General features: G+C 41.4%; 1 protein-coding gene across 1 annotated transcript in view; it reads right to left on the bottom strand.

Moving 5' to 3' along the window:
• The window catches only part of MAP2K6 (mitogen-activated protein kinase kinase 6), a 131,158-nt gene extending 119,683 nt beyond the window's left edge, over nt 1–11,475 (bottom strand). The window contains exon 1 of the mRNA XM_025362051.1: nt 11,158–11,475. Coding sequence (XP_025217836.1) covers nt 11,158–11,173 — 16 coding nt within the window. The 5' untranslated portion in view covers nt 11,174–11,475. The remainder of the gene's footprint in view (nt 1–11,157) is intronic.
• Nucleotides 11,476–23,871: the final 12,396 nt, after the last annotated feature.

The raw sequence follows: 23,871 nt of genomic DNA, 5'->3' as shown, positions 1-23,871 counted from the left end.
TTACGTCAAAATAATTTCCATACTCTTAACTATTCTGTTCCCACTGAGTCTTCAGATTCTAGCCCTACACTTATGGCTAACTCCTCTCATCCCATTTGAAATTGGAGGAGGGAGAATACAGGAAGGGAACAAATAACTTGTCACTCAACAACCAGACCATCTATTTCCACAGCTTCGGCATGGGATCTTGAAAAACAACTGAGGCATAGGTATAGCTGTTCTGCTTTGGCTGGAGAGAAAGCTGAGAAAGAATTCATTGGTTTAGGCCGGGTGCGGCGGCTCATGCTTGTAATCCCAGCACTTTGGGAGGCTGAGGCAGGCGAATCATGAGGTCAGGAGTTCGAGATGAGCCTAGCTAACACAGTGAAGCCCCGTCTCTACTAAAAATACAAAAAGTAGCTGGGCGTGGTGGTGGGCACCTGTAATCCCAGCTACTTGGGAGGCTGAGGCAGGAAAATCTCTTGAACCCGGAAAGCAGAGGTTGCAGTGAGCTGAGATCACACCACTGTACTCCAGCCTGGGTGACGGAGCAAGACATCATCTCAAAAAAAAAAAAAAAAAAGAATTCATGGGTTTAAAAGGAAATTCATTTCCATCCCCATCTATCTCCTCTGCCACAAAAACAGGCAATTCCAGTTTCCTCCACTCTGTCCAGGACAAGAGGAAAACACTGGAGATGTGGGTTCATTCATCATTTCAAGGAAATTGCACTTGTTACATTTACATAGAAACAACCAGGAAGAAAAGAAGTCACTAAGCCAAAAAGGGGCTGCAGAATCCCCACACTTAGGTATGCTGCCGCATTGACCACGTTCTAGTTACTGTTTTAATATTGATTTAACTTAGATGTGTAAGGAAACACACAAGGTTTGAGTCGGCTTAGTTTCTGTGTGATACAACCTATAGAACAGCAAATGGAAGCAATATTTGTTACCTACATTTTAACATAACATTCCTGTATATCCAGACCAGTAACTTATCAGTGGGCAAATTGTAATCAGCCTCCTTCAACCAATGGGCAGTTTCTACTTGGAACTCAACCATAAGAGTCAAAATGAGTCAGACTCTGTACTCTGTGATCAAAAGACATATAAAGGGACATGTCAAAAAGAACCTATAAATAGCTAGACACAGGTCAGCCCTTCTTAATTACCATACTTGGCCCTGGTATGCCCAAATCTATCCAAATTCCTACAGAATACATTCGTTTTTCTTTCTCCAACCATGTCTTTTGTGTAATGGGTTTCATACCTTCATTTTGGAGTGACATCTCAAGCGGGGTAGCCAGGAGCTCAGGTGCTGAGGTCAGACAGACCTTGACTAAAAAGCTTCTGCTCTGCCACTCTCGGTTTGGTAACTGAGGCAAGTTCTTAACCTCTCTGACCTCAGTTTGCTGGTCTACAAAATGGGATATCACCTCACTGATCCATAGTGAGAGTAAATGATATAATTCACATTCATCACTAAGCACAGTATCTGGAGCACAGAAAGAATCACAGCAGTGATACCATCTGGGATGGTAGAAATTAGCACTTTTTTGTACGTGACTTAAATTTACATCATTCTGGATGTGGTGAACAAATCCGGGCTCATTCTACCAAAGCTCTCCTCTGTCTACATGGAGCTTTCACCTCCCTTCATTTTCAGACCCTCTATCATCCACGATTTAAGTGACTCTGAGCACAAAGAATATTCATCTTCAAAAGAAAATTGCCCACCCAGGGCTAGGGGGTTAATGTAAGAAAACAGCTCTAAACTTTGCAGGAGATGATAACTGGAAATCTCTCTAGTACCATGTAGGGAGGCTTTCACATTTACACAAAAGAAATGATGGAACCTCTGAGCTGGGTCCTGACGATAACCAACAAGCCAGGCAATGGTAGTAGCAGGAGCGTTATTTTTGGTCTCTTAGGTCAGTGCAAAAGTAATTGTGGTTTTTGCCATGAAAAGTGATGGCAAAAAACAATATTATTTTTGCACCAACCTAATACTTTCTAAAGAAATGTGGGATCAATAGGGAGAGAATGAAGAGTCTGAGGGAAGAATGAATAAACAGCATCTCATCGAAGGGAAGAAAAAAAGAAAAGAAATATAAAGCAAACAGGAAGAACACAACTAAGGGCAAAAGACCCCAGGACGGGCAAAAGGAGACGGGTAACTTAGTTCAGAGGAAATGAGCAATGACCTACAATTCTTATAACTAGGAGAGACACCACTCAGACATTTCCTGTGGGCTGGGCCCAAGAGGTCTCTGGCTGAGCAGCAGACCAGTAGTTATCCAGGTTAACAACTTCCAATTAAAGTCAGAGAGGAATGTTTTCTGGGAGCTCTGTCATGAAGAGACCCCAGTATTGATTGAATAAAGTCATAAAGGGCAGGGTCAACAAACATTTTCTGCAAGGGACCAGATAGTAAACATTTTTGGCTTAGTGGGACATAGGGGCTCTGGTGCAACTACTCAACAACAGCTGTAGAACAAAGAGCAGCCATGGAAAACATACAAATGAATGACCATGGCTGTGTTCCAATATAACTTTGTTTGTGGATGCTGAATTTGAATTTTGTATCATTTTCATGTGCCATGAAACATTGATTTTGATTTTTTTTTCAAAATGAGTGAAATGGGAAAACCATCTTCACTCACGGGCTGTACTTAAAAACAGCTGAGGCTTGGCCGGGCGCGGTGGCTCACGCCTGTAACCCCAGCACTTTGGGAGGCTGAGGCGGGTGGATCACGAGGTCAAGAGATCGAGATCATCCTGCCCAACATGGTGAAATCCCATCTCTACTAAAAACACAAAACATTAGCTAGGCGTGGTGGTGCACACCTGTAATCTCAGCTACTCGGGAGGCTGAGGCAGGAGGATCACTTGAACCCGGGAGGTGGCGATTGCAGTGAGCCAGGATCGCGCCATTGCACTCCCAGTTGGGCAACAAGAGCGAAACTCCATCTCAAAAAGAAAAAAAAAAAAAAAACAGCTGAAGCTAGATTTGGCCCAGGAGCTGCAGTTTGCTGCAGGGGCCCTCCAGTCAGACATCCATCCTGCCTCTGCCACTGACTGGCTATCCAGCCACAGGCAAATAGGTTTCTTCACTCGTAAATTAAGGATAATAACATCACCTTTCTCCGTAGTGTTTATGGGACATCCTAAATCACACTACCTGAAAAGTAACTGGCTTAGGGTAAGTGATGATGACAACAGCCTTGGGAGTGGTACAGGGAAGGGTCGTGATCAGCAGCTCCATCTGGGGCTAATGATCTGTCTGAAGAAGACTGATCTCAAGGATCTGACTTAAGGAGGGATGTACAGACCAGAAACTAAAACAGATGACAGGGATGCTGCAAATGCTTATTTAATGCTTCAACTCAGAGTCAAGTTGACTAAATTACGATGATTTGGCCGGGTGTGGTGGCTCATGCCTGTAATCCCAGCACTTCGGGAGGCCGAGGCAGGTGGATCACCTGAAGTCAGGAGTTTGGGACCAGCCTGGCCAACATGATGAATCTCTCTCTCTACTAAAAATACAAAATTAGCCAGGTGTAGTGCGGGCGCCTGTAATCCCAGCTACTCTGGAGGCTGAGGCAGGAGAATTGCTTGAAACTGGGAGTCAGAAGTTGCAGTGAGCTGAGGTTGCACCACTGCACTCCAATCTGGGCAACAGAGTGAGACTCCATCTCAAAAACAAAAACAAAAAATTATGATGATTTCTGATAGACTTCATTGTATAACTTGAATATCCTCCTCAACTCAGAAAGGAGATTAGAGACTACACACTGAACCGCATGGGCCAACTCAGGACGACCATCAAAGGAGACAGAGTGGGGAACAAGCCAGGGAGGAAGGGGCTGGGCAGAGGCAGTGGAGGTGGTCAAGGAGGAAGTGAAGAATCATTTCACTTGGAGGTGATCCTCGCGGAGTTCCCTGTTTTGTTACGGGGCAGCCAGCTGTTAAAAACACTGTCTCTGGGCCAGGCGCCGTGGCTCACGCCTGTAATCGCAGCACTTTGGGAGGCCGAGGTGGGCGGATCACAAGGTCAGGAGACCGAGACCATCCTGGCTAACACAGTGGAACCCCGTCTCTAGCAAAAATACAAAAAAAATTAGCCGGGCGTGGTGGGGGGCGCCTGCAGTCCCAGCTACTCGGGAGGCTGAGGCAGGAGAATGGCGTGAACCCGGGAGGCAGAGTTTGCAGTGAGCCGAGATCGCACCACTGCACTCCAGCCTGGGCAACAGAGTGAGACTCTGTCTCAAAAAACAAACAAACAAACAAACAAACAAAAAACATTGTCTCTGACAATCCTTCGGAGGCCTCATAGACTTAAAAATCAGCTCCTAAAACCAGCACAGGATGGAGAAATTCACTTCAATTCTATTGGATGGGATTCTTTGGACAATTCATCTTAGTTCCTCATATTTTTTAAAAAGAAAGTTAGCAGAGAATCGTGCAACTTTTAAATCTGTTCAGAAGGCTTAGGTAGGAGAAATGACACTTCACCAGCCATTATAAGTTGCTTTTCATGCTGTTCTTGAACTTCCAAATAATTAAGCAAATACATAATGGGAATATCAGTGCAAACAAAGAAGAAGCACAAGAAGAAAATTGCATTATAATTTAATTACCCAAATATTTCATAAAACTTAGGAGCAAATGAGAGCTTATCCTTACTGATGAAAAATACTTTCATTGTCAGACATTTTTTGAGCACCTATTATTGATAAGCACAATGCTATAAGAGTCAGAGATATAAAGATATATAAGAAGAGGTTTAGTTACCCAGCAAGAGCTTTCAGACAAGACAGTCCATAAAAGGCAAACAACCATTACAGTGGTTAAAACTTGCAGCTGTACAATGTAGGCACTGGGAATCAAAATGAGAGCATTTGCAAAATATCCTTTGGCAGAGAACTGGTAAGAAACCCCACCATCATGATTCACATGTCACCATTTCTTGGACACAGAAAAATAACCCCTGCTGAGTATACAATCGGCTCCCCCTTGCCAGCCTGCTCCCCACAAAAACAAGCAAAGCTAAAAATGCGAAATATACGAAAGATTCTGAAGAAAAAAAAATATTTTATCAATGTGGATTACTAGTGTCCGTGTGTGGTTTAGTGAAAAGAACTTACGGACAGAGAATCTGTAGATCTAACTTTTACCTGTGACTCTACCTCTACTGTCTTCAGGAAAGTCACTCACTTCCAAGGCCTCAGTTAGCTTATTTGTAAAATGAGGTGATTGGACTATAAAACGTTCATGGCTCTAAATTCTATCACTTAATATCAGGATGCATAAATAGGCACATTTACGAAGGCTATGTTAAGGATATGTTAAGTCTGATTGACTTATATTACTTGTGAGGTCATTAAAATTGATTCTTAACAAGAATCTTAAAAGATTCTGGACTGAATTCTTTTAACAAATCTAAGAAATTTAAGTCAACCACCTTTTGTGATCAGGCATTGCACACGAAGCTAAAAGAAAAATCAGATTGAATTTCTCTGCAACAATGCATATAACACAACCAGGTGCTATGTAAGAATTATTTATAAAACTAAAGAAAAACTAATTTTGCCTGAAAAGAGAACTGAAAATGCAGGAATGCCCAAAAGTAAGCTATTTCTCAGACTGGAATTTAATCAGATCACTACATTTTTCTTCTTATTTTCATATAGGTCTGTATAGCTACAGACTACATAAACAAAATGAGTTTATAAACTATGTGATAGCCGCTTAAGACATTAGGTTAAAATTAAAATTAGAGCTCATCAAGGAATTAAATTGTTCAGATACACAGAATCCAACTTTCAATCCATGATTACCTAACCTCTATAATATTGCTATTTTCTGGCTAACTTTGAAAATAATTTGATCCCCAAATTAATTATTATTATTTTTTTTTTTTTCTTGAGATGAAGTCTGGCTCCATCGCCCAGGCTGGAGTGCAGTGGCACGATCTCTGCTCACTGCAACCTCCGCCTCCCAGGCTCAAGCGATTCTCCTGCCTCAGCCTCCCAAGAAGCTGGGATTATAGGCATGCACCACCACGCCTGGCTAATTTTTGTATTTTTAGTGAAGACAGGGTTTCACCATGTTGGCCAGGCTGGTCTCGAACTCCTGACCTCAGGTGATCCACTTGCCTTGGCCTTCCAAAGTGGGGTTACAGGCGTAAGCCACTGCACCTGGCCACCCAAATTAAAATTTTAAGGATATATTTCATGAGAGAAAAAGAAATTTGGGCACACGAAACATAAATGTCAAAAAAAAGTGAGAAATGCAACTGCCCTATCACTAATGACATTAGAGTAGAATATTAATAGCTTTCATCAAACTGCCGAAGACTTTTTTAAATTGTTATAACCAGGTTGAAGAAAGGTACCATCTTCCTGAAAAGCAATTTATTTGGCAATATTTACCATAATGCTTGAAAGGAGAGAATGGGCACATCTAAATATTATTGGTAGAGGGCCGGGCGCGGTGGCTCAAGCCTGTAATCCCAGCACTTTGGGAGGCCAAGACTGGCGGATCACGAGGTCAGGAGATCGAGACCATCCTGGCTAACACGGTGAAACCCTGTCTCTACTAAAAGATACAAAAATATAGCCGGGCGAGGTGGTGGGCGCCTGTAGTCCCAGCTACTCGGGAGGCTGAGGCAGGAGAATGGCGTGAACCTGGAGGCGGAGCTTGCAGTGAGCTGAGATCCGGCCACTGCACTCCAGCCTGGGTGACAGAGTGAGAGTCCGCCTCAAAAAAAAAAGAAAAAAAAAATATTATTGGTAGAAATGAGAATTAGTGCTACCTCTATGGAGGGCAATTTAGCAATATATCTATACATGCCCTTTGACCCAGGACTTCCACTTCTAGGAATCATCCTAAAGAAATAATTGGACAAATGTATAAAGATGTATGTTCCAGGTATTCTTTACAGTACTGTGTATAGCGGTGCAAAAAAATGGAAACTATTTGAAAACTCAATGTGACATTAAGTAAACGGCTACATTCTTACAAATTAAAATATGCAGTCATTAAAAAGTAGGTAACCTTATGTGTACTACTACAGAAGGATATCCAAGATATATGGTAGAGTATAAAAAAGCAAGTTACAAAATACAATATATAGTGTGTAAAATAACATGTGCATACAAATGTGGAGATAGTACCCAAAAAACTAACAGTAATTAGCTCTGGGTGGTATGACTTTGAGTGAGTTTTATATTCTTATTGTGAATTTATCTTTGGTTTGAATTTTTTGATTGGCATATGTCTTCTTTTTTTTTTTTTTACAATAATAAAAAGCTATTTTCAGAAGGAAGAAAAGAGAATGGAGAGTGAAGAAGAACTGGACATTCATAGCCTGTGGTTTTGCTCCCTGGAATTTAATCTAAGGGCATAGTATGCATGATAATGTATGAACTGGTATGACCATCACGGAAATATTCGTAATAGTGAAAGTTAATAAACATTGTGATTCTATTTAAATAAATACAATGGAAGAGGATACTATGAACGTAGAAATATATAAACTTGGGAATATTTTGCCATATAGTGGTAAGTGAAACAAGAGGTAACGAAATAGACTTAGTTTTACAAATATTTTGGATGCCTCATACACATAGATAGAAAAAAAAGTCCAAAAGAATAAATGCCAAATGTAGGGATGCAGTAACTAGTCATTCTTATGTTTCCTTTTCTATGAAATGCTTCTATAATGAACAAGGGTTATTTATGAAATTTCTTTTAAGTTTTAAAAATATTCCTTGTAGATCTTTCAGATTTTAAAATACTGGAGAGTCATTAAAGTAACACTAATCCGTGAAAAACAAAGACAAGAGAATCTCAACTCTTTTCTCCAACATTAAATTTACCACCCAGAGACCCCTGAAGCCCCCTACAGTTAACATGCCACATGCTCTAAAAAACTGAACGCAATACTAATACAAAGCAAGCTCAGGAAACCCAAGGTACCTATTCTGATTTTGTGTCCTGAGATGTACGGGGTTATAAAACATACTGGCTCAGATTACAGGCTAAGCATGACAAGTCCGTCTGGTACAACCTAACAAAGGAATTTATAGAGAACAAGAAATTTACACATTCCATTTCCCAGGGTGGAATGAATTACAGACGCAAAGAACCGCAGTAGAGTTCAGACCTTTCCTACCACTCTGCTATATGCTTCTGAATTGTGCCTCATAGGCATTTCTTACATGATTTACTTATTGCTCTCTACAACAAAAATCAACTAGTATTTTTTAAAGGTGAATAGGAGGAGAAGTGAGAAAAGTGTATTTTAACTGGGTCAAACTTTTTGTATATTTTCAGGTGAACTGGGGGATGCCAGATCTCCCTAACTCCCTCTTTCTCTCCCTCCCTCCGAAGATCATTATGGCTGATAACAATAGTTTTTCTCTCCCGGGTAGTGTAGATGACACATTTTTCCTGTAGCTTGTCTTCCTGTAGTGTGCAGGAATTCCTGCACTTTCTGGGTGCCCTTCCTGTTAACTTACATTTCAGATTTCCTCAAAAGGCATTCTACTGCTTTAATATTTGAAAAATGTCAACTCAACCCCAGACAGCTAATATAAACAAGCTGAAAAGCATACCACCTAAAGTTACAACTGTGGAAAACAAAATTTCTTTTTAAGAAATTCTTTCTCGGAATCTCACTGTTGGTAAGGCTGTAGAGCAGTAACCCAGTCCTTCCAGCTTCCAGGGAGTCTGTAATTCCTTTGCCTCTGCTGTGCCTTAAATTAGAGGTCTGTTAAACCGAATTATAGTCATCTAGAAAGTTCGTAAAGGTCCTTGAATTGAACATGTTGTTAAATTCTTCAACACTATGAGATTGTATCCACCTTTCACTTTTCCTCCCATTTCTTTGGTTAGAATATTAAAAAGAAGTTTGGTACTGCAGAAAGTATTTTGGCCATTTGAGAATAGTGTAGCTGAATAAGGCCAATTTCACATTTAAAGTCCAGGCCAAGGCGGCTGGCTCATTTGCCATTTCTAAAATGATCACCCACTTCTTTCTACCAATAATTTTCCTTTTGGACAAGAACCCCATGTTCATTCCAGATGCACTTTCCAAGCAGAATCCAATTAAGAAAACTCATCTGGGTAAATGGGAATTGATTTGAAGGACCACCAGTACCTGACCCATTGAAAACACATCCACAGGGAAGAGTGCAGTGCTAATACCTCCTTTGGCTTCTCAACTCAAAAACGGGCTCTACTAAGAGGGAGCTATGTTCACAGTGAGTCCAAAAATATGCACAAAGGAGCCTGATTTAGTTTAGATCCTAAAGTACAAAGATAAGATCACAGTAAACACCACCTTCTTCATAAACCTTCCTGACTATCCCCCAAATAGATAAATCACTTCCATTTTAAAACTCCAATAGCACCATTTCTCTTCAATACCTGTCCTATTCTCTTGTATTATAATGATTTCCTTACATTTTTGTTTTCACCAACCTGAAGGAGAAACTTCATTTTAAATATTCTTGTGTGTCCCTAAATCATGTGCACACATACACACACAATACATACATACACATGCATATATATACACACATACGTATGTATATACATGCATATTGCAATATGTTACATATGTATTAAACTGAATTGAATGAATGAGCGAATGTTTACCAAATACAAAGTAACTAAATGCCATCTCTTTAATACAGCAAAGCATGGACTGCCTCTTCTGAACTATGATTTCTCTACTCCATAAAGAGATTTTAGGTTTTCCCTATTTAAGGAACATCTCCACCTGATATGTCAATTCCTAGGTTCTTCAGCACTCTTAACTTTTCAGATTTCCATTCTCCCCTAATACTCAAAGAAAAGTAGAGCGCTACTTGGAATGCTTAACATTATTACTTCCTTCTTGGGCTGCTGAGATATAGGACTCTCATCAGGTAGAATTAAAAAGCGGTGCAACAACTCCCCACATACCCTCCCAAAACAGTGGCAAAAAGCTTATTAGACCCTTTAATTTCACCATGTCTTACTCAAATAGTGTCCCGGGTAGCCTAATTCAATAGTATCTAACACCTCTCTTCATCATTCCATACTTTCTCATATGGCATATGCTTTCTCTATGGTAAAGAAACAATTGTTCTGAAACAAGTGACTTGGGGTCCCAGGGGTACCTGACAGCACCCAGTCTGCTCCTTGATGTCATATCAGGAATTTTTTTAAATCCCCTTCCCAGGGTGACATTAAGCCTGCAAAATGCAACTGTGTTTAAAAACAAAAATTAAGAAAAGAAAATAAAAGAACATAAAGAAAACAACCATAACGTGAACTTCTGACCTATTATAGCCGACTAAACACACGAAGTTACACACTTAAAATATTTCATTATGGTTGTCAATGAAACAGCGCAGCCCCTTCACACTGCTGTCATGCTTAAAAGTACAGTTTTACCTCCAATATTTTTCCCCAAGATGCAAAGCATCTCCCAAATGGGCAGACATAAAACATTTAGGTCTTCACTGCTGCTTCTAAATTTTGCGAGCCAATAAGCAATTGGTGTAAAGTGCAAAATCTCAGAAGAGCAAGACTTGTCTGCTTTTTCGTGATATGCTGTTATTCACCCTTCACCTTTACTTCCTTTAAAAATCAAAAGTTCTCTAATGTTCAAGGCGATATCAATGGGAAATTTAGCTAAATACTGGCACCGCAATGGTCTATTCCCCAAAGAATATAAGATTACATTAATTTCCTAGTAGTTTAACTCAAGTTTTACCTTTCATCTTCACCTATAGAGTTTTTAAAACTTTCTATTCCTGTTGCATACAAAATTACTTATAATATGTGTGCATAGTAAAGAATTTTACAATTATATAAAGCCTTGCACATTTAGACGCTACCAACCTGCTCTGTCTCTCCTGACTGTGCAAAAGGCAAAAAGAGCTCAGTAATCCTAGCAGAAGAATGCAAATAACGTCAATGCACAGCTGAACTGCAAGCCCTGCCTTACAGGAACTCTCTGTGTCTGCAAAAAAAGACACATACTAAACAGGAAATGCAACTGAGCTGTGGAAAACCTCAAACTTAAAAATGCAATCGCCAGGCGAAAATTGCATCCATGCATTCATAAATGCATGCACAACCCTTTGCATTTTTGCAACTAATGCAAATAGCCTCTTACCTTTCGACTGAGACATTTTCCCCTTTCCTTTGATGGGGGAGGGGAGCACAAAAGACTTTGCCTTGCTTCTCTTCTGTAGCTAGTTTTGCAACAAAGATGCAAGCTGCAGGCGTGCAATCTTCATGCAAGTGGAGTTTCTCTTGACCGATGCAGCAGATGGACTTTCAGGGAATCAAGATGGAAATGCACACCTTGCAAAACAGACTGGAAAGTGATTTTTCCCCCAGTTGCAACGTTAGGGAAGGCTGTGCTGCAGCTACATGATGGGCCAGGGCTGGCAGCTAAAAGCTCCAAACTTGGAACTGAGTATCTTAGTGCGCAGACGTCCTTCCTGCGAAGGGCGCGAAGGCTGCTGGGTAATGTAGTTCCCGGCGGAGTCCACGGGGCTCTGATTTAAGGAAACGTGGTCGCCTCGGTCGCTGAGCGAGATAACTGGGTGCGACAAAGATTGCGTCCAGATAAACAAGTCAGACACACTCAGTACAGTGATGGGTGAGAAGCGGCAAGGCCAAGAAGGAGCGGCAGTTTTATTCTCGAAAGCCTCTGAAACAACAGCTAAAGAATATTAGATTAGCTAAAGAGCTTTTGGCTTGTCTAGAAGGTCTGTTTGGGAGTTTTGTGTGTTGATTTTGCAGCTGAGCACCTGTTGTGCTGTTCTTGCCTGTAGACGTTTTACACTCACACCTCCATTTTTTGTTTGTTTGTTTGTTTAGGTTTTTTTTTTTTTTTTTCTTTTTGAGACGGAGTCTCGCTCTATCGCCCAGGCTGGAGTGCAGTGGCGCGATCTCTGCTCACTGCAACCTCCGCCTCCTGGGTTCAAGCAATTCTCCTGCCTTAGCCTCCCGAGTAGCTGGGATTACAGGCATGCGCCACCACGCCCGGCTAATGTTTTTGTATTTTTAGTAGAGACGGGGTGTCAACACTTGGCTAGGTTGGTCTTGAACTCCTGTCCTTGTGATCCGCCCGCCTCGGCTTCCCAAAGTGCTGGGATTACAGGTGTGAGCCACTGGGCGTGGCCACACCTCCATTTTTAAAAACATTTTTTCTAGTCTGAAAATGTATGGATGATTTGGCTGGCTGGAGGTAAGGTTACCTTTCCTCTGTAGAGAACATGCAAAATTTTATTTTGTAAGAAACGATCCAGGTCAGTTATTTCCAAGGAACCCGAAACTCAGTAGGGGGTGGGAGTGGGGAAGAAGATTGGAGGCTTCTCATTTCTCACAGGGTTACAGAGGAAGTTCTGCTTTTTATACGTCAAAGCTAACTTTATCAAAATTAAGGTATCTACATGATTTTATCTCACCTGGGAGGAGAGTCCCTGGCCTAGGGGGAAAGTGGGTGGAAAGTGAATAAAGTCGAATGTCTTGAATGTATTCACTAAAATTAACAGATATTTGTTGCGTGTCCGACATGTGCCAGGCACCTTTCTAGGGTCCTGGGGTGTTCATTCATTATGTGCCGCTCACACATAGTAGGTAGACAGGACCCTGATGGAGAACAGCGTCACCTCTTTCTCAAGGAAGCCAGAGATGCTTAGAACAATTCACTGCAGGGAATGGAGAGGAGCGAGCAGGGCATGGGCAAAAATGAGCTCAGACTTCTACTTCATGGAGCAGACAGACTCAGAAATGTTCTTTTAAGACAGAGAGGGAGGAATTGAGGAATTCAAGGAGGTGTGGACAAAGCACCGTGGCAGAAATAAGGACAGCCTCACTCAGAGGATGCCAAGGAGACCTCAATGCCTTGTGTGCAGGAGTGGTGAGGGCAGGGGGAATTTACAGGTGAGGACTCCCCAGGGCCTTAAAAGGTGGGCTAGAGGTTTAGACTTTATTCTGCAGGTACTTGCGGGGAGTTGAAAGGGTCTTGCAAAGGGGCGTAACTTAATCCAAGCATTGTTTTAAGAAAGTAAATTTGCCCTCAGCAATCAAGGTGGGTTGGAACTGGGAGAGGCTAGAGATAGGTCAGGTCAGTAGTGAAAGGCAAAAAGAGGCACTTTGAAAAGAAGATGCAGCTAGATTTGATGACTACTAATGACAACTATTGGAATTGTATTTAGAATGCTGGAAGCCAGGACCATCTGCATAAGGGATGCATTAGAGGGAAGGAAGCAGTCTTATTTCAGCTGCAAACCAGCAAATCAACTCTTAAATATGCAACAGGTTGTGAGACTAACATTAATTTACTTAAGTTGGTCCCCTTTATTGACATTCTTGAGAATTAGTCAAGGCAATCTAATCTCCGTATTAGCTTCTGCCCCTAAGAGGAAGGCATTTCTGATCCATGAACACCGGTGCAAGGACTTTCTAACTCTTTTACTGTCCTTCTAGGCTAACTCATGTTGTCCCTTCCCTCCTGTCTTATACACACAAGGTCAGCACCCCCTCAAACCAGTATGGTTTCCTAAGTCTCATTTAACCAGTAGACATAATGTGTGAAAATCTAGTTCACTTTCCCAAACACTGATGGAGCCAGGCCCTGGGATAGCTACTGGAGCTTTCTGTAAACTGGTTTAGTCCAGGCAGGGCCTGAATAGTCACCTAGAGCTTGCTTCAATTTGCATTTTATGTGGTCAGCTGCATTGCTCTTAAATAGCCCTGGACTCCCTTCTTTATGGAAGAGTTCTAATCACAACTTGCCTGGTGCATTTTGCCACTGTCATTACTGCTCTTACTTTCTCTGCATAGGCGTGCAGAGTCCACAGCTGACAAATGGATTGTATCTTGAAAGTCAGTCTGCAATTCATTTTCCCATAGCACCAAACAATGTGTTCAACAGCTTGTATACACACACAAGCACACATGCATACACAAAACACCTCTCATCCATAAATTCGCTGAATCATCTATTTAAAGATAGCCAAATTTTATATCATATTTCTTTCTGGGAAAAATATATCCTGAATTTCAAGTGGGAAATTGGGATGACGGGGAACTCAACCTCTCTGTGAAGTCTTAGTTCCCAGAAGAAAAAGTTCTTCTTCCTGCCTTGGTGTTCAGAGGTTTCCTCTCCCACATAGCTGGGTGGTGGAAGAGGAGGTACCTGTGCTCCTCTTCTTGCCAATCCTCATGGTATCACTGGTACCAGGAGGAGAATCCCCCCCATTGTGGCGTAAGAAGGCAAGAGCGAATTCCCTTCAGGACTCTTCTTTTATGTGCACATCAAATATTTATCTTCAGGTCGTCCATGCTTCTGTTTTAAATCCCCCATCTTTTTTTTTTTTTTTTTTTTTTTTTTTTTGAGACAGAGTCCTCGCTCTGTCACCCAGGCTGGTGTGCAGTGGCGCGATCTCGGCTCCCTGCAACCTCCACCTCCCAGGTTCAAGCGGTTCTCCTGCCTTAGCCTCCCGAATAGCTGAGATTACAGGCGCCCGCCACCACACCCAGCTAATTTTTGCATTTTTAATAGAGATAGGGTTTCACGGTGTTGGTCAGGCTGGTCTCAAACTCCTGACCTCAAGTGATCCATCCACCTTGGCTTCCCAAAGTGCTGGGATTACAGGCGTGAACCACCGTGCCTGGCCTCCCCCATCTTTTTAATTGTTTGTTTGTTTGTTTGTTTTATTTTTTTTAAATTTTTTGAGACAGAGTCTCACTCTGTTGCCCAGCCTGGAGTGCAGTGGTGTGATCTCAGCTCACTGCAGCCTCTGCCTCCCAGATTCTCCCACCTCAGCCTCCAGAGTAGCTGGGGTTACAGGTGCATGCCACCAAGCCTGACTATGTTTGTTTGTTTTTAGGGACAAGGGTCTTGCTTTGTCTTCCAAGCTGGACCGCAGTGGCCTGATCATAGATCACTGCAGCCTCAAACTCCTGGGCTCAAGAGATTCTCCCGCTTCAGCCTCCCAAGTAGCTGGGACTGCAAGCATGAGCTACCATGCCTAGCTAATTTTTGTTATTTTTTATTGTAGAAACAGAGTTGCTACATTGCCCAGACTGGTCTCAAAGTCCTGGCTTCAAGCGATCCTTCTGCCTCAGCCTCCAAAAGTGCTGGGATTACAGGCACCAATCTTTGTAATTTTCTGCACTTCAGATCTTTCTAAAATACAAGTCAGATGCACTCTCAGCTTGTAAATATCCTCAGGATCTGTTCCAGACTCCATGGCATGGTATAGTTGGTTCCTCAAGACCTGGACTCTGCTTTCTCTCCAGCTTCATTTCTCATCGTATGTTGACATTAGAGTCAGGAGAAGGCAGGTTTTCTCCCTCCTTGTTGTTAGGTACATGCTCTCTCTTTCTTTTTTTTTTTTTTTTTTTTTGAGGCAAGATCTCACTCTGTCGCAGTAGCACGATCTTTGCTGACTACAACCTCCACCTCCCAGATTCAAGCAATTCTCCTACCTCAACCTCCCGAGTAGCTGGGATTACAGGTGTGCACCACCACATCCAGCTAATTTTTGTATTTTTAGTAGAGAAAGGGTTTCACCAGTTGGCCAGGCTGGTCTTGAACTCCTGACCTCAAGTGATCCACCCACCTTGTCCTCCCAAACTGCTGGGATTGCAGGCATGAGCCACCACACTCAGTCTGGTACATTCTCTCTGTCTAGCAAGTCTTTTCCATTTTCTACCTAGTTCCTTCTGACTTGTCCTTGAAGACTCAACAGGCACGTCCTTTGGGCTGTCTTCTCAGCCACCCTCTGTAACACATCACCCTGAATTCCAACAAGGGAGTTATCACTAGCAGGGTAACTTGAGCACCTCACCTGGAAAGAGCCTTGTGCTGTCAGGTTCGAGGTATGAGATCCTTGGAAGGAGGCCCTTAGGTTAGGTCAGACTGGCATCTGAAGGAATTATTCTAGAGGCATATGCAGGGAGGAGGAGGTCAAGGAGGTGTCACGTATATTCCACAGGCCAGGAACAGTACCTACGACTTAATATCTGACTATCAGGGTTTCTAAACTGGGGGTAATCTTGCCTCCCAAGCAATGTTTGGTAAGTCTGGAAATCTTGTGGGTTATCACAATAGGGGGAGAGAGTATGATACTGGGATCTAATGGGTATACTGGTATACAGGGATACTGGTAATCATACTGTAGCATACAGAAAGCCCCCACAACAAAGAATTATCTGGTCCAGATGTCAATAGTGCTGAGTTTGAGAAACTCTACTACATACCATGAGAAGTTACTAGATGCTCTACTTTTTTTTTTTTTTTGAGATGGAGTTTCACTCTTTTTGCCCAGGTTGGAGTGCAGTGGTGCGATCTCAGCTCACTGCAACCTCTGCCTCCCAAGTTCAAGTAATTCTCCTGCCTCAGCCTCCTGAGTAGCTGGGACTACAGGTGTGCACCACCACGCCCAGTTTATTTTGTATTTTTAGTAGAAACGGGGTTTTACCATGTTGGCCAGGGCTAGTCTTGAGCTCCTGACCTCAGGTGATCCACCTGCCTCGGCCTCTCAAAGGGCTGGGATTACAGGCATGAACCACCTTGCCTGGCTTAAACGCTATACTTTTAAGTTAATTTAAAGCTAATGAGATTTAGTGATGGGATATTTTAACATGGGAGAAACACTAGAATCTAAGAGATTTGGATTCTAATTCTGGCTGTAGAAAAAGTTAGCTGTGTCTCCTAAGGCACATCATTTTACCTTTCTGGGCCTCTTTTAGTTCCACTATAAAATAAGGAGACTCAGACTAAGGCCTCTTCCAGTTCTAGCATTCCATGTCTCTAAACCCAACTCACCTGTTTGATTGAAACCACTAACGATTTAAAGAGAGAAGAGAATTGTGATCACACATTCTATTTTGTACACTGGCTAAACATCTTTCTGATCCCTTGTTTTGGCAAGCCACTGATGACTCTCATAATAACGTCTCTTAAGAGATGAGACAGGCCGGGCGCGGTGGCTCAAGCCTGTAATCCCAGCACTTTGGGAGGCTGAGGCAGGTGGATCACCTGAGGTCAGGAGTTCGAGACTAGCCCTGGTCAACATAGTGAAACGCCGTCTCTACTAAAAATACAAAATGAGCTGGGTGTGGTGGTGCACACCTATAATCCCAGCTACTCGGGAGGCTGAGGCAGGAGAATTACTTGAACTTGGGAGGCGGAGTTTGCAGTGAGCCAAGATCGTGCCACTGCACTCCAGTCTGGGCAACAGAGCGAGACTCCGTCTCAAAAAAAAAAAAAAGAGATGAGACAAGAAATACTCATACTACCATTTGAAATACTGCCTTCTAGGTAGTAATACAAATCTGCCCATGACGTTTATGAATGTTTTCCAACAGTGTCTACTAGATGTCAGAAACAAGAGAAAGGAAGATACCAAAGTTCAAGCTAAGAACTCAAGTCTAAATTTCTACTTTTCCAGACTCAAGAAAATCATTGCATATACAGGTTTGTTATATATAGTGAAGTATATGGGGGAGAAGCAGGTGGAGGATTCATTTAAGTGACTGGATGGCAAGTTGTGATGGTAAAATATTTTTAAGTACAGTTCTTTTATTTAACTGCACTGAAGTCTCACAATGAACTATGCTTACCAGCAGAAATTCTAGAAATCTCAGTATGATTCAACTTATAATATGGCTGGCTGTATCTGTTTAGCCTTATCTCCCTTTTATCCACTATAGGATTCCTTTGTTTAAGCAATCCAGTCCAAACAGGATTACCTATCCCACTGAGCCATGAATTGACATGGCAGCACTTCTATACCTTAGTGCGTATTGTCCTGTGATTTCGTTCTATGACTTTGCCTTTTTCTGGCCTCCACTGCCATCTTTATTTTCTAGCCTCTATTCTTCATTTGAGGTTCTAGGTCATGTCTTCCATGAAGATGTCCTTGATCACATCCCTCTGTCCTGTAAAAGAGTATCCACCCTTTTAAATTCTGGTGGCATCTATTAGCTCTTATGTGCCATATATCTGATATTATCTCTCAGTAACATTACTTAACTACTAATTTTACCTTTTCTACAAAATGGTATGTTCCCTGCACCCTCCTAACCTACTCCTTTGGGAAGACCTTGCCTGTCTGTATTTGGCCCTTGACTCTAAGCTTAAGCAGGGACAGTTTCATCAACCTAATGTAGCCCCAGGTCTGGCATTTGTCATGCAGATAATATGTGCTCAACCAATATTTGTTTATCTGATGTTTGCATGGATTTATTATCTACTGAATGAATTCATCTAAAATAGGTTGATTATCTGTTATCTTAGCCTTCTTTGTTAAAAGTTAAAGAAACACCAACATAAAGATTTGCTAAGAAGAAGAATTTCTTTTTTTTTTTTTCTTTTTGAGACAGAGTCTCACTCTGTGGTTAGGCTGGAGTGCAGTAGCACGATCTGGGCTCACTGCAACCCCGCCTCCTGGGTTCAAGCAATTCTCCTGCCTCAGCCTCCCAAGTAGCTGGGACTACAGGCACGCGCCATCATGCCCAGCTAATTTTTTTGTATTTTTAGTAGGCACAGTGTTTCACCATGTTGACCAGGATGGTCTAGATCTCTTGACCTTGTGATCCACCTGCCTTGGCCTCCCAAAGTGCTGGATTACATGGGTGAGCCACCACACCCAGCCTAAGAATTTTTATTTAATTATAATATCTTATTGAAAGCATTTTGGCTAATACTTTCTTGAAACTCCTATTAAGATTCTAGATTTTCAAATCACTGTCAACAAATCTTTATAATTAACAGTGCCTAATATATCTTATGGAAATGCCAGCGAACTATCTAGAGTCCTTATTGGATGACATTCTCATTGAATTAAAAAATGTATAAACTGAACGTTCAACATTTCTTAGTAATTAAATAGCCATTTAGAGCCCCAGTGTGATGCTGTTACAACCTTTTCCTCAAAACCACATTGCATCTTGGACAGGCATGTTAGCATGAGCCAACTGAAAACAAGATGTAGGTTCTGGGAAAGTAAGAATAGACATTATTCCAGCCTAGCATTCACCCTTCAAAAGTGTCAGCATATCATCTGTGTGTTAAAGCACTGGCAAGTAGTGAACTACTCTGAATCATTAGATTGAGTAACACAGGGCACGCAAAACATTTCAAGTTCTGTTAAGAGAGAAACTTGGAATGTTGTCTAATCTAACAAACAGCGTATACTTTTTCTCTTCTACCCTAATCAATCAATCAATCAATCTCTCGTTCCTTATACAGTTTTCCCTTGGTATCCATGGGTTTGGTTCCATGGCCTTCCTCAAATACCAAAATCCATTGATCTCTGATGCAAAATGACATAGTATTTGCATAGAACCTATACACATATTCCCATATACATTAAATCATCTCTAGATTATGTAGAGTACCTAATACAATATAAATGCTATGTTAATAGTTGTCAGACTATATTGTTTAGAGAATACTGACATGAAAAAAAAGTCTGTATATGTTCAGTACAGATGGAATATTTTTCTGAGTATTTTTGATCCACAGTTGGTTGAATCCTTGTATATGGAGAGCCAACTATATATATATATATATATGAATATATATACACATATCACACATCTGTGTATATTTTGCTCTCTCTTACCACACTCACTCATTTTCTGCCGGTCCTGCCCTGCCTGGCTTCAGAAAATCTGAAGACACCAGAGCTCTACAGAAAGCCAAATAAATGGCAGTGCTCTCTCTGTAAAGTTTCAGTTACACTTAGATTTGGAACTCCTTTGTAACTCACCTAATCAATTTCATATTTAACTAATTACTGGCTTGTCTTATATGGGTTGATTGAGAAAGCATTGCACATTGGTCACCCAGAGTCCTAGTTTCTTACTTTACCACTTCTCCCAGAGAAGACGTCTTCATAAGCTCATGTTTATACTGTACCTTGTTTTTCAAACTTAAAAAATTGAAGAATCTCACTGTGGCTACCGCTTCAGCTTTCAAAGGTAATATACTACAGAGGGCTCAGGGTGATTGATGGATGCCCAGTGACATGAGGGGTGTGTAGTGAACATTTACTAAGTTATAGAGCCGGGTGCGGTGGCTCACGCCTGTAATCCCAGCACTTTGGGAGGCCGAGGCAGGCGGATTATGAGGTCAAGAGATGGAGACTATCCTGTCTAACATGGTGAAACCCCGTCTCTACTAAAAATACAAAAAAATTAGCCGGGCGTGGTGGCGGGCGCCTGTAGTCCCAGCTACTCAGGAGGCTGAGGCAGGAAAATGGTGTCAACCTGGGAAGAGGAGCTTGCAGTGAGCCGAGATGGCGCCAGTGCACTCCAGCCTGGGTGACAGAGCTAGACTCCGTCTCAAAAAAAAAAAAAAGTTATAGAGAGAGCAGAGAGAATTCCTTTAAAATAGGGGTTGTCAAATTGTGACCTATGGTCCAAATCCAGCCTGCTGGCTCTCTTATTATAAGTAAAGGGGTTTTTTTTGTTTTGTTTTGTTTTGTTTTGTTTTGTTTGCTTTTGTTTTAGTCTTGCTCTGTCACACAGGCTGGAGTGCAATGGCACGATCTTAGCTCACTGCAACCTCGGCTTCCCAGGTTCAAGCGATTCTCCTGCCTCAGCCTCCTAAGTAGCTGGGATTACAGGTGCCCACCATCATGCCCAGCTAATTGTTGTATTTTTTAGTAGAGACAGGGTTTCACCATCCTGGCCAGGCTGGCCTCAATCTCCTGACCTCAGCTGATCTACCCGCCTTGGCCTCCCAAAGTGCTGGGATTATAGGCATGAGCCACCATGCCCTGCCACAAGTAAAGTTTTATTGAACCACAGCCATGCCCATCCATTTAAGTATTGTCTATGGCTGTTTTTGTATTTCCCCAGAGATGAATATTAGCAACAGAGAGCATCCGGCCCCTAAAGTCTAAAATATTTACTGTCTGGTCCTTTACAGGATAAATGTGTAGATCCCTGCTTTACAAACTGGTCTTGACTACATGTTTCCATAAACTCCAGTTACTGATAAATGCATTATAAGTCATGAATCTTGCAATGTAAGAAAAAAGGATTGGCCAGGTGTGGTAGCTCATGCCTGTGATCCCAACACTTTGGGAGATCGAGATGGAAGAATTGCTTGAGCCTGGGCAACATGGCTAGACCTTGTCTCTATTTAAAAAAAAAAAAAAAAAAAGTTAATAAAATAAATAAATAAAATTTTATAAACAGACAAAAGGATTTCTCAGTTTTTCTCGAGTATATATCTGACTTTCCACCTATTTTACTTTTCTTTCATATCTCTCAGGATATCCAAGTCCTGGTACATTTAAGTAGTAGGTCTATGTATTTAGAGAGGGACTAGAAAAATCAAAATATAGAATACAGCCTAAGAAATGCCCGCTGTAAAAAACATATCTCACAAATCTTCTTTTTAATCTCAGGGACCAAAAGAAATAAGAGGGAAGCACCTCAGTTTATTATATTTCATTTTTTAAGTCTTAAGTCTTAAGTCTTTTCTCAAGACTTACAATAATGACAGGGTATAGTTTACAAAAGTGTTAAAGTATGATTTCTGGTCAGAGACGCTTAAAATTCTGAGAAACCCTGTTATACACCATGAGTAATGTTAATAACATTTTTGTAATATTTTACAGTTTACAGTCTCTTTCCACACACACCATATCATTTTATCCTTACAATGACACTGTGAAATGGGTTGTTCCAGCACCCCAGTTTGTCATCATCACCTCAGGGTGCTTTGCTTTCCCAAGATGGAAAAATCTGTGATTTGAAACCGTCTTGACCACAGAAGTAAAAATGTGTCTTCTGATTCCTACTTCCTTACTGTAAACGATCTAATCTAGTATTAAGCTAGGTAATTTTTCCTAAGTGCCCTGGAAATGTGTCCTTTTCAGGCTAAGAGTCATCTAGCAACATTCTGGCTCATTTTATATTAGTTGTTAATAGGACAAGCTCAATTCAGGACTTACAAAGTCCACAGCAAATCTGTATATCTCCCTAACACTCTGTACCTTGGCCAATACACTGTGACAATTCAATAAATGCTGTACTATTTGAGGATGAATTAGAAACACTGATATAGGACAAAGTGTTGTGCCCTTCAAGGCTCCTTGGTATGTTTACATTGATATTAATAGATGGTCCTAGACTTCAGTCGCAGACCTGAATAATTCAGGTCATACTGAACTACTGCACTTTTTAGAAAACTATAAAATATTCTAGGAAAATTTTTAGGTAAGTGACATATGCAAGTTATAGAAAAAGTTTAAAAGTCCACAGAAAATGAAGTTGTCTGAACTACAGTTGTGTAGAAATAATCAGATAGTCAATATAACAAATAAACTTGTTCTTAAATTGTTCCATTTGGATTTGCATCTAGAGGGAACGTTTTATAATTAACAACATATGGCAGATAAGTAGAAAATACTACTGATTTTTAAATATTTATTCCCTTTTGAGATTGATAGACTACTAATTGTATCTATAGACCAAAGTCAAAAAACCAATGAGTTTTATCTCTTGGGATTTTTGTTTCTTCTTTTGTTTTGTTTGAGACCCGGTCTCACTTTTATCACCCAGGCTGGAATGCAGTGGTGCAATCATAGCTAACTGCGGCCTTGACCTCCTGAGCTCAGGTGATCCTCCCACCTCAGCCTCCCAAGTAGCTGGGACTACAGATGCACATTACCAAACCTGGCTAATTTTTACATATATATTTTGTAGAATCAGAGTTTCATCATGTTGCTCAGGCAGGTCTCAAACTCCTGGGCTCAAGCAATCTGCCTGCCTCAGCCTCCCAAAGTGCTGAGATTACAGGCATGAGCCACTGCACCCAGCCTAGTTCTAAATGTTTTTAAATTAACGTATCACACAATTGGATAGTATTTTATCAGTATTCTGTGGCTGTATAGTATTGAAAATAGCTATTTGAGAGTATAATGAACACTAATGGCATTTTATAAATTGGGCTTCCTATTATCCATAAAGATTATGTCTAACCTTGTAGCGCAGCAGCGTGAGCTACACGCTATACATTTGTTAATTATTCTGTATCAGACAGTATAAGAAGTAAAACGGCAGAGACATTAGATTATACTCTACGGCCACCAGAATTCTTTGGAAGTGTGTCCTAGAACCTCTTTCTGGCAGCCTTACCTTACTGGCATTTAGATGGCAAATGGAGAGAACCTAGAAACCCTGTACGTTGGCTAAAGATAACTGAAGATGTCCATTTTATAGGTCTTTATTTGTTCTTTTGGTTCTGGTTTGTTTTTTGACCCAAATAAATATCAAAATGAATTTATTAAACATTTTTGGGGGCATATTGCCAAATCGGATGCTACTATATATAAAGAAACTGTGTGGAGTATGGTAACACCATCTGGCACGATGAATAAATTTTGGGATGCTTGTGGAATTTTCAAAGAAAAATGTAGGAAATTTTGTGCATAATTTTCTTAAACTTATTTTTATGAGATCTAGGATTATACAGGTTTTCAATAGACATTTGGATGATTTTTGTTAATAGCCAGATCATCCTTTAGGAAAAATATAATGCCTGGCTTTTACTTTTAAAAATGCATTGTTGGCCGGGCGCGGTGGCTCAAGCCTGTAATCCCAGCACTTTGGGAGGCCGAGGCGGGTGGATCACGAGGTCAGGAGATCGAGACCATCCTGGCTAACATGGTGAAACCCCGTCTCTACTAAAAATACAAAAAACTAGCCGGGCGTGGTGGCGGGCGCCTGTAGTCCCAGCTACTCGGAGGCTGAGGCAGGAGAATGGCGTGAACCTGGGAGGCGGAGCTTGCAGTGAGCCGAGATCGCGCCACTGCACTCCAGCCTGGGTGACACAGCGCGAGAC

This window comes from Theropithecus gelada, chromosome 16, assembly GCF_003255815.1.
Source record: "Theropithecus gelada isolate Dixy chromosome 16, Tgel_1.0, whole genome shotgun sequence".
Lineage (NCBI taxonomy): Eukaryota > Metazoa > Chordata > Mammalia > Primates > Cercopithecidae > Theropithecus > Theropithecus gelada.
The sequence above is the reverse complement of the archived record's forward strand: the minus strand, read 5'-3'. Positions and strand labels throughout refer to the sequence as shown.